General features: G+C 41.6%; 1 protein-coding gene across 1 annotated transcript; it reads left to right on the top strand.

Annotated features, from left to right (window-relative positions):
- Positions 1 to 679: 679 nt before the first annotated feature.
- LOC116683346 (heparan sulfate glucosamine 3-O-sulfotransferase 5-like) lies at positions 680 to 4000 on the top strand. The gene is given in 3 exon segments (XM_032509847.1): positions 680 to 841; positions 2606 to 2790; positions 2793 to 4000. Coding segments are annotated over 3 exon segments (1035 nt in total). The 5' UTR covers positions 680 to 734; the 3' UTR covers positions 3536 to 4000.
- The last annotated feature ends 7688 nt before the right edge of the window (positions 4001 to 11688 follow it).

Here is an 11688-nt window from a genome sequence, read left to right on the forward strand (position 1 = left end):
GTGACTCCCCATGACATCCCGAGGCTATTTTGCAGAGGCAACGTCAATGAGTCTGACGCTTAGCACCGCTCAAGACGATTGTTAGTGGTTTAAAGAAATGCCATTGAACCACAGCTTGTTTTTCTCCCATCCAGAAATGCTGCTAGGACTAGCCAGACCATCCTTTGCAGCCTTGTGGAGGAATGTCCGGCAAATCGAGACTAAAGTTACAGTTATGTAAAACCTAAACAATTAGCTGGAAATGCCGAACTGCGGATTTGAGTGATACACTGTGGGTTTGTCTCTTGAGTGACAACACAAATTTGATCCATTCTTTATTTAAAAATATTGATTAGTGCAGCTTTAACTTGTGGAAGAACTTCCACATGGCACATCGAGAGTTGGACTATGACCAGCAGTCCTTTTCCTTGCGGCCATACTTCATATTAAACACGCCTGTCTCAAAGCAGGGCCCTCAGTACGCGCATGCATTAGATCAAATCTGATGCTTGAGTTGGCAGAAATAAATATATAAATGTACTTTGTAACAAAGTGGCAGTTGGTGGGTGAACATTTCCTCTAATGGCACTGCAGTACTTTTCAGGCGCGTGTGAGTGTGGCTTAATCACTTGTAAGCCTTGATTGAGTGTGTGTTAATAAACATTAGGCTGTCTCTCTTCCCCCTGGTGATTAGTGGTTTATGTACTCTGCTCTCCGCAGGCTGAAGACGCAGTCCTGAAGATTGATGGAGGGTCATGCTATTCAATCAGCAGGCATTGCTGAGACAGAAGCTCTTCGTTCTGGGCAGCCTTGCTATCGGAAGTGTCCTCTATCTCGTGGCCAGGGTTGGGACCTTGGATAGGTAACCTATCACTGTCTTAGCTTATATAGACAATGTTTCATTTCCGGGTGTGTTCAGGTGCTGCCGGTAATTCCCCTGGATGTCCCTAATTTTCGGCCGGATATCCGTCCTCTTGCTCTGTCTCTGTGTTGCCCTTCTAACCTCCGGTGGATTTCTGAGGACTATGGTTAACTGCTCCTCAGATCTCTGCAGGGTAAATCTGTCCAATCTGAGTTTTCTCAGTGCACTAGACTAGACAATGTATGTTAAATAGTGCTGTCTTTTTTATCGCATGTGGGCTGAAGGTTTGACATGACAGAGATAAAAACTGAAATAAAAATACGTTTCATCTACAATGAACATGACTGATGTTATGAGTCAACTTCTGTCAGCAATGATGGAAAATTGCATGGAATCCTTAAGTCTCCAGAAGCTTAATGGTCCTTTGACCTGCTGATTTTTGGATGCTTTTCTATAGGCCTTAGTGGTCCCCTAATATTGTATCTTAAGTCTCTTTTATATAGACCTTAGTGGTCCCTAATATTGTATCTGAAGTATCTTTTATATAGACCTTAGTGGTCCCCTAATACTGTATCTGAAGTCTCTTTTATATAGGCCTTAGTGGTCCCCTAATACTGTATCTGAAGTCTCTTTTAAATAGACTTTAGTGGTCCCCTAATACTGTCTGAAGTCTCTTTTATATAGACCTTAGTGGTCCTCTAATACTGTATCTGAAGTCTCTTTTATATAGACCTTAGTGGTCCCCTAAAACTGTATCTGAAGTCTCTTTTATATAGACTTTAGTGGTCCCCTAATACTGTCTGAAGTCTCTTTTATATAGACCTTAGTCGTCCCCTAATACTGTATCTGATGTCTCTTTTATAAAGACCTTAGTGGTCCCCTAATCCTTTCTGAAGTCTCTTTATATAGGCCTTAGTGGTCCCCTAATACTGTATCTGAAGTCTCTTTCATATAGACCTTGGAGGTCCCCTAATACTGTATCTGGAAAAACAAATTATGAAAAATTAAAAAATTAAGTTAAAATAAAGTCTTGCGCCTTTAAATCCCAATAAATATTAATTTGCTCCAATCAGTGTTATTTTGCTTGACTCTAGTGCAGCATTTAGTTTTCTCCCATTTCTTGTCTTCAAGGTATGCTGTTAATTAAAGGCCACAAAAGCACCAAAAATTATCTTGAAAATTCAATAACGCAACCATCATCTACAGCACGGTCAAAAAACTGTTTGCTTCTGCAGTCGATGCAACCCCTTAGGGCAGGGGTCTTCAACGTTTTCCAGGCCAAGGACCCCCAAACTGATGGCGAGATGGAGCGGGGACCCCCTAATTATATATATTGTATAAAATTGTGTTATATCAAACTGGTCCTGTAGTGCCATGTGTGCATTGATGACTGAAAGACATCTTCTGCCTCCATTTATCTGTTTATTACAGTGTGTTGAATTCATGTTAATGTGTATTTAAAGACATTTCAATTAGTGGAAAAAATTGCAGGGGGGGGAATATAAAAAAAAGTCTAATTAACCAAAACTTTCGCGACCCCCATGCAGTACCTCCGCGGACCCCCTAGGGGTTGCGGACCCCCTGTTGAAGACCCCGGCCTTAGGGCAAATACCTCTGGATAATGATTGACTGGGAACTACTGCCCCAAGTGGCGGGAGGTTGAAACCAAACAAACAAAACTTAAACCAAAAACGGGCTCTCACAAGCTGTACATTATAATAGTGTCAAAACTGAGTATGTCTTTTTTGCTTTGGTCTCTTTCAGGCTACAGCCCATTTGCCCCATTGAGAGCAGACTGCCCCCTCCTGAGCCAGAGCAAATCCCCCTCCGCACCTTGCAGTTTAAGCGTGGCCTGCTCCATGAACTACGCAAGGGCAATGCCACCAAGGAGCAAATCCGCCTGCACAACCTGGTCCAGCAGCTGCCCCGGGCCATCATCATTGGGGTGCGCAAGGGGGCACCCGCGCGCTCCTGGAGATGCTCAACCTGCACCCTGCCGTGGTCAAGGCCTCGCAGGAGATCCACTTCTTTGATAATGACCAAAACTACGCCCGGGGCATCGACTGGTACAGGGAGAAAATGCCCTTCTCCTTCCCTCATCAGATCACCATTGAGAAGAGCCCTGCCTACTTCATCACAGAGGAGGTCCCTGAACGCATCTTCAAGATGAACTCCTCCATCAAGCTGCTGATCATCGTGCGCGAGCCCACCACCCGAGCCGTGTCCGACTACACGCAAGTGCTGGAGGGCAAGGAGCGCAAAAACAAGACCTACCACAAGTTTGAGAAGCTAGCCATCGACTCCAACACCTGCGAGGTGAACACAAAGTACAAAGCGGTGCGGACCAGCATCTACACCAAACACTTGGAGCGCTGGCTGAAGTACTTTCCCGTGGAGCAGTTCCACATCGTGGACGGGGACCGCCTCATCGCCGACCCGCTGCCGGAGCTGCAGCTCGTCGAGCGCTTCCTCAACCTTCCCTCGAGAATCAGCCAGTACAACCTGTACTTCAACGCCACCAGGGGATTTTACTGTCTGCGATTTAACATTGTCTTCAACAAGTGCCTGGCAGGCAGCAAGGGCCGCATCCATCCAGACGTGGACCCATTGGTGGTGACTAAACTGCAGAGGTTCTTTCACCCCTTCAATCAGAAGTTTTACCAGATCACAGGCAGGACATTCAACTGGCCATGATGAGCTTTGGACTCCTCCAATGACATTCCTTGGATTGGTGTTTTTTTCTAAAATGCCGAGCTATGAGACATCATAAAAATATGAATAGCACTTTGATTGAGTTTAATACAAGAATGACAGTGTGACCAAATATAAAAAGGGATGCAAGTGCTTTTACGTGTGTGAAAATAGAACAAAATAGTTTGATGATTTGACTAAAAGATGCAGTTCAAACACTTGATCTTGCAAATGAATTCCCTGTCACCATGAAGAGTAAAAAAAAAGAACAGCACTGAACTGTGTGATTAACTGAAGAGATTATTTTTGTTGCTGTTTAAAAGACTACCCAAAACTGGCATCCATGCTGTTAAGATAAGCTTTGAGTGTGATGCTTTTTTCATGATAAAACACCTCAAAAGATGACAAAATGACATTTGATAAAACAACATTATTGTTCATTTGTTCCCCCATCATGTTGTTTATTTGACGAAACTGCATGTGCAATCAAGACGCCATTACAACATTGTAGACTGTTGTATTAGTTGTCTTCTGTTGTCTGTTTTTAATCAGTCTAACCCACATTTATTAATCGACGCTGTGATTAATCCATAAGAAGGTAACTTCTTTTAATTCTAAACACAGTCTGGGGAATAGGATCTAATGTTTCAAGCTTGACTCAAACCATGTCCAAAACCCTTAAAGCATTTAAGACCCAAGCTTGTGTTTTTGTTGTAAGTATGTTGGTTCCACCTCCCCATACAGCTTTGTCATTGGTTTGCCAAACACCTGGCAAAAAGAGCCATAGTGAGAAAAAAAGTTGTCCTCTGATGATTGTTGTCAAACCAACTGTTTATTCTATGATGATTAAAACAATTTGTCTGTTTCTGTGCAAATATTCATTCTGTATCATAGGTGTGTTGTTAAAAAGGATACAATAAAAGAATGTGTAAACATTTCTCAGCTGATATAGTGTTCATTTTGGTACACTTTTGCGATTATAAGGAATAGTTCAACATTAAAGGGTAACTACCGATTTTTCAGCCTGGACCCTATTTTCCTATGTTTTTATCTCTACCGATGGGAACAACAATCTTTGACATTGGTCCAGTATTAAGCATGGTCTCTGCAGCGGTGAAACAAGCTACAATGGAAGTTAATAGGGCAATTTTCCAGCTTGTGTTTCACTAACATGCTTGATTTGCCGCTGACAGGCTCAGATTATTATTCTAAGTGACAACAAGATTTCTAAGGAGGTCAACCTTTCTGTTAAAGAGTAAGATCTTTTTTTTAAACATAAAACATCCACAAAATAGCCCTAAAGGCACCAGGTTTTACCCAAAGATTTTTATAATATTACTTGACATTGTACTACGTATATTGTGCATAATACATTTATGTTTATTAAAGCTTTAGTGTGTAACTTTTGGTATTAATGAACAAATGAGTTGCTACAAAGCTAATTAAGACTATCAGCTCCACCCAACTCTCTCTGGATTTCTCAGTGTGACTATGTTCAGAAAATTGTGGCGTTCGGCGACTTTTGCCGGCAGAAACTCAAGTGAAGATAATGAGCTTTTCTGAAGAGTCCAGCATGTTTTTTTTAATCCTTTAATGTCCTCCTTGGCTACTAGCAACTGTGTGGTGGACGGGTGGGGATGGTGTGTGATCACGAAAGGCTTGTTGACGTGCCGACATTTTTGTTGACATTGCTTAGAATTCCTCAAAGGGGCGACAGAAACTACGCACTATAGCTTTAAAGTATCACATAATTATTCAAACACAGCCAACTTGACACAAGTCGAATTTCAGTGTACTGGTTGGTTTCTGGGCCAAATGTTGTGGCAGTTGTCCGCAGCTAGCACTGTAACAAATGGGTACTTAATTATAGGCAACAGGGTGAATGAACTGTGCACAGAGATGGGGAGGAAATGGAAAATTGTCAGCGGGGGAACCTCCTAGCAGGTTAATCCGGCCCCGCTCCATCCCTAGGTCCTCGAGCAAAACTTCACCTGCTTTGAGGCAAACCCTGACCTGCCAGGACGTTTTTAAAGGAAACAAGTGAATAGCTGAGGAAAAGTCCCATCACCTAGCAGCCTACTTGCAAGAAGACTCAGTGATTTATGATTTCAACATGTTGGCCGCCATATACAGTATATATAGTACATGTACAGTGGTGGAATGTAACTAACTTCATTTACTCAACTACTATATGTTCAAATTTAACTTGTACTTTACTTGAGTCTTTCCTTTTATGCTACTTTCTACTTCTACTCCGCTACATTTCAGAGAGAAATGTGGTACTTTTTACTCCACTACATTCATCTGACAGCTTTAGATTTAGTTAGTTACTTTACACTCTAAGATTTCTGCACATAAAATGCATGTAACCTAGTTTATAAAGTACAATGTTTAGACGATTCAACATGGAACATATTGGATTGTGTCCGGTGTCCACTTTGGTGCATTTTCCTAATGATACTTACATGCTTTGACTTAAGTAACAGTTTCAATGCAGGACTTTTTCTTGTAAAAGAGTATGTTTACAGTGTGGTATGAGTACTTTTACCTCAGTAAAGGATCTGAATACTTCTTCCACCGGTGACCATTTAGTATTAACAAATAGTGAAAACAATGTAACAGAGAAGATGCTACTGCTGACTCCTAGTGTTGTGTCAGAGCAGTGCCTTCCTTTAGTCGGAGCACCTTGGAAAGAAGTATCCTAACAATGATTTTCAACATAATCGTAGCAAGCATACAGTATATTGATACTTTCTATCTATAAATACGGAATACTCTATAGTGCCTCTGCGTTAAGCTCATATGTTAAATAAATCTCTTATCGTATGGACAAAAGTCCTTTACCCAGGATGTTTTCACAGCAGTGTAAGCAGTCTAGCTATGAAAGCAAATTCAACCCAACTCTTTTGATAAGATTAGATTAGATTAGATTAGATTAGATTAGATTAGATTCAACTTTATTGTCATTTCACAGGCACAGGTACAAGGCAACGAAATGCAGTGTAGGTCTAACCAGAAGTGCAATAGCAGTAATTGCAGGATACACAATAGTTCCATAAGTGTAGGACATGGATAAGTAGTGAACAAATATAGAAATTAATACTATTATAAACAGAATTTTTACGGATAGATTTGTCCTATGAATATAATATATATAACTAGTATTGTGAACAAGATTTACTGCTGGATATGTACTGAATATAATATATACAGGTGGATATTACTATGAATAGAATTTTTACAGATATGTACAATGAACATAATATACAGATGGTTGTTACTATAACAGAGTTTACAGGTGAATATGTACTATGAATTTATATATATACAGATGGCTATTACTATAAACAGAATTTTTACAGATCCGAATTAAAGTGCAGTGGAGAGTAATTGCACATTACAGTTAAAGTACGGTGTTGCAGATGTATATGTAAACAATTGGTACTGTAAATAAACAGTCAGCAGTGCAAATTGAAATACCAGTCAAGGTAAGTAGTGCAAGATGCAGATATAAACAAGTTGTCACTACAATGACAATCACCAGTGCAGGTGAACATTATAGTGCAGATAACAAAATGGAGGCAGGTGTGAGGAGGGAGAGGAGAGTCTATCAGTATATGAGGGGAGTGGGATCAATGAGGATTAGAGTTCAATAAAGAGACAGCTCTGGGGGAAAAAATTTTCTTTAGTCTGGCAGGTGGGACTAAGAAGAAGGTCTGCTACTACTATGACGTTATGGGAAATTGCAGCCCATGTTAAGGCATCTGGCAGGCTAACGCTAGCGGCTCAGCTAGTCTGGTTATAACTGGTGAATGTACGGTGTATGACATAAGCTAACTGACAAAACTAGAGTCACCCTTTGTGTTAACGGTTTAAAAAAAAGCTAACCTTACAGCCTACACCTTGCACCTTAAGTAGAGTGAAGATGTTGTAATTAGCTAGATGTGAATAACACTGTAATCCCTGGGTCAGCCCAATGGTCCCACATCCCTATGGTCCCACATCCCAATGGTCCCACAGCCCAATGGTCCCACATCCCTATGGTCCCACAGCTCTATGGTCCCATAGCCCCATGGTCCCACAGCCCAATGGTCCCACAGCCCAATGGTCCCACAGCCCCATGGTCCCAGAGCTCTATGGTCCCACAGCCCCATGGTCCCACAGCCCCATGGTCCCACAGCCCTATGTTACCACAGCCCAGTGGTCCCACAGCCCAATGGTCCCACAGCCCAGTGGTCCCACAGCCAAATGGTCCCACAGCCCTATGGTCCCACAGCCCAATGATCCCACAGCCCTATGTTGCCACAGCCTCATGGTCCCACAGCCCAGTGGTCCCAAAGCCCTATGGTCCCACAGCCCTATGGTCCCACAGCCCTATGTTACCACAGCCCCATGGTCCCACAGCCCCATGTTCCCACAGCCCAATGGTCCCACAGCCCTATGTTACCACAGCCCCATGGTCCCACAGCCCTATGTTACCACAGCCCCATGGTCCCACAGCCCTATGTTACCACAGCCCCATGTTACCACAGCCCCATGGTCCCACAGCCCCATGTTCCCACAGCCCAATGGTCCCACAGCCCTATGTTTCCACATTTCTAAGAATTTGTTTTTACTGAAAATTAGGCCCTATGTTTCCACAGTCCTATGTTCCCACATTTCTAAGATTTTTGTTAGAATTAAGTATTTAATTTTAAGTGGGAGAATGGGGGATAACAACTGATACAAATGTATGAAAAAGGAAATATGGGGACATAGGTCCTAATTTAGGGAAAGAATCTTAGAAATGCGGGAACTGTGGGAACATAGGCACGCTCCCATAATCCCAACACTCATTATCATCATTGTTAGAGCCATGGACACCGTTGGCCAGGCTCTGTGCACCATGTTAACACATCGACCTGCTGCAAGAACTAAAGATAATGATGACAAACTTTCGACACAAAGAGTCAAAGTTACATTTGTGAGAACCCAGAGTGAAATGTGCAACTATTTCACACACAATGTGCACACATGCCTATAATTGGTGCACAGCGTTTACAGAGTGGAGTGTTCACGCGACACTGGGTCCAGAAGAGCAGCATTTCCCAGTAGAGGAAACAGTCCTGACGGTCAAAGTTTACTCATGCCCTCCCCAGAGGAAGCACATATTTTTATACTCAGCAATTCAGGTCAATGAGGACACATAATTAGTCCCAGTATCTGCTGAGCTGGCTTTCCTTTTAATGTACAATGGTGCAGTGCTAAGAGTGTCACTTTGTGCTTGCTGTTTTTAGCTTTTGGATAAAGTTGTTTTTACCAGGCCTATTGACAAACCATTAGTTTGAAAACATATTTTAGTTTTAGGTCTATTTAACAGGGACAATCCATACTTATAAAACATACAAGTAAAATGGGCCAGAACAAGCCTGGATGATATTTTCCATCTGCTGTTAATATTTAAATACCTCAGTTAAAATCCCTGTGAGAGTCGGGCACAGCCAGACAGTGATACGCACTCCTATTGAAGTGTATGTTCTGCTTTTTCAACTTTAAATTGCTATTAAACACATTCCGAGAGGATTTGAAGTGCTGTTTTTTCTCTCAATTCTTCATCATTTTGGTGCTGGCGATTTCCCTTTTAGGCTTGCTAAAACTTCTTTGGGGAGGTAGGGGGAGCCAAAACTTTCTCTATGCAGGAAGAGCCCTACAATAGAAGTTAATTACACTAATGCTAAAAGTCAACAACATAAAAACCCAAACTGTTAGTTAAGATCCACACACATACACACAGCTGGTCAGATCATGATAAACAAAGAAACACATTAGCATAGACGCACATTTTGGTGGACATGCACTCAGATAACTGCCGGGACAGTAACAAGCAACAGAAGATTTTCCTGACTGTACAACAGTGAAGCAGACACGCAGGCAGAACACACATTACATAGTGGATTTCTGATTTTTATTTTAACTACATGTTTATTTATATGCTCCGAAAACAGTGCCTGCTGTGCCCAGGGTTTTTGGGAAATAACTGAGCCCTTGATTTTATTGATACTCATGGTACATTGTCATCAGGGTGTGTATATGTCCATGTGTGTTGTCAATGAAATTAACTGAAAACACCACTAAGGAGAAAAAATAAGGAAGAGGATTAGGGCCACTGGTGAAAAATGTATGTGAGATCTGACTTTATTCTCAGAATTCTGAGATCAAAGTCTAGAGATGTCTAGAGAACAGGACATGTTGTACTGGTTGGACAGTATAAATATATAAATAATAAATAAATAGAACAGGACACAACTTTTAATTTTCTTCTCTGACTCGTTCCGTTTAGTTGTTTCTATCTATAGCTTCACTCACACCTTCACTCTCTCGAAATATGCACACAAGTGGTACACTCCATAGGGCTGGTCACATAGTGGCCCCGTGCACTAATGTGCACTAACATGTGCACATGGCACAGTAACTGGCATTATCGAACTGGCATTAAGAATTGACCCCAAAAAGGTTTGTTTAAAGGACTATTGCATAGTGAAATGGCACATATTAACATGTATTTCTAGATTATTATCAATATCAGATCATTCAAACAAAGATTGATTTTAATAGGATAATCGATTATTTTAACCCAGCCCTAGAGCTGGAATCATATCAGCAAACTATCTCTTTGACCAATAGACCAATGCGATGGACCAGGGCAGCAGGTTTTGGCTCTGAGCCTCACAGCAAACCTTCCTGATCCCTCCACAACTCCACCCTTCCTTCCCAGGCTAGATGTAGCGTCGTAGAGTCCTGCCCTCATCGATCATGTTTGGACATCGCACTGTATCTGTTGCCTATAGATAGATCTACTACCCCACACCAACTGGAACTGGAAATGAAAAAGGTTTAAATGGGGGGGGGGGGGGGTTCATGACTTCACCTCTGTGAAGGGACAGCCTGATTGCTACCTTTCCTCGCCGACTGCTGACTCAGCAGACTGTCTCCCCCCGCTGAGTGTGTGTAACATAAAGAGACGGGATGTAATCACAGCCTGTCCAATGGGCCAGCAGTTTTCTTAATGGAATTCCAGAGTGTTAAGTGAACTCCTCACTCATTTCAATCCATCCTCCCCTCAGTGAGGATCAGTGTAGGCTATAAGGCCGTAATATATCATGTTAACAGGTGTGTTATCACGGCCTTTTCATTCCAAACGGCTGATAATTTGATACTTTTGTTTCATCTGCTGCATATACTGTAGATGTCCTGCAGCTGTGTCCATCTCGGCTTGATGTTTTCATCGCAGAGCTGCCATGCAAGGTCTACTCAGAGTACTTTGGGCCCGACTACAAGCTGCATCAGTCCCTCCAACACCACCAACTAGAACACACAGGAGTACACTCACAAGATTAAGAATGCACGGTTGTTTTTATATAACAAAGCTGCAGTGCTTTTTAAAAGTACAAAAGATGATTATTAATCATTACTGCACCGTGTTCACAATATAAAATAGATAGAATGTATTTATGGTCATTGCACACATGTGCAATACCTGTGCAACGAGATTGAAGAAACCCACTACAGTGTCAACAAGAAAAATAAAATATAAGTAGTGCAGATGAAAAAAAAGGGGGGGGGGGGGCGAGGTGCACAGTTCTTGAGACGACTATATACATAGAAAGATAAATATGGTTTGCATTAGGAAAATTATATTACACTGTTATGAAATTGCACAGAAATTGCACAGTTATTTTGTATATTAGTATATTTTGTATGTATGTAAAAGTATTAAATTAATCTGAACACTTTATTGTCATTACTTTGGTGCAGTACACTGACTATAGCTTTAAATTGTGGACAACTTACCATCTTTTTTCCAGAGCTTTCAATGATATTTCCAGACTTTTTCAGCAGGTGGGAGATTTATGTTAGTATGAGAAAACTACTGAGTAACCCTGACACTCACTTCAATCCATACTTTCCACGCGTTTTTTGAGATAGCAAAGACAAAGCATCTAGTGTGGTGAAGTAGTATCGCTAGTGCGTTTAGTGGCTGTCTTTTTAATTTGAAAATTTTGTTCTAAACAAAACGGAAGAATACAACATGAGCTAACAGGCTGCCATCACAGCACTTGGGCAACGGTTTTTCGGTAATCCGTTTGGGACGGTTGTCCCCACAATATTCCTGAACA

The sequence above is a fragment of the Etheostoma spectabile genome, unplaced genomic scaffold (genome assembly GCF_008692095.1).
Source record: "Etheostoma spectabile isolate EspeVRDwgs_2016 unplaced genomic scaffold, UIUC_Espe_1.0 scaffold00018937, whole genome shotgun sequence".
In the NCBI taxonomy this organism is placed as follows: domain Eukaryota; kingdom Metazoa; phylum Chordata; class Actinopteri; order Perciformes; family Percidae; genus Etheostoma; species Etheostoma spectabile.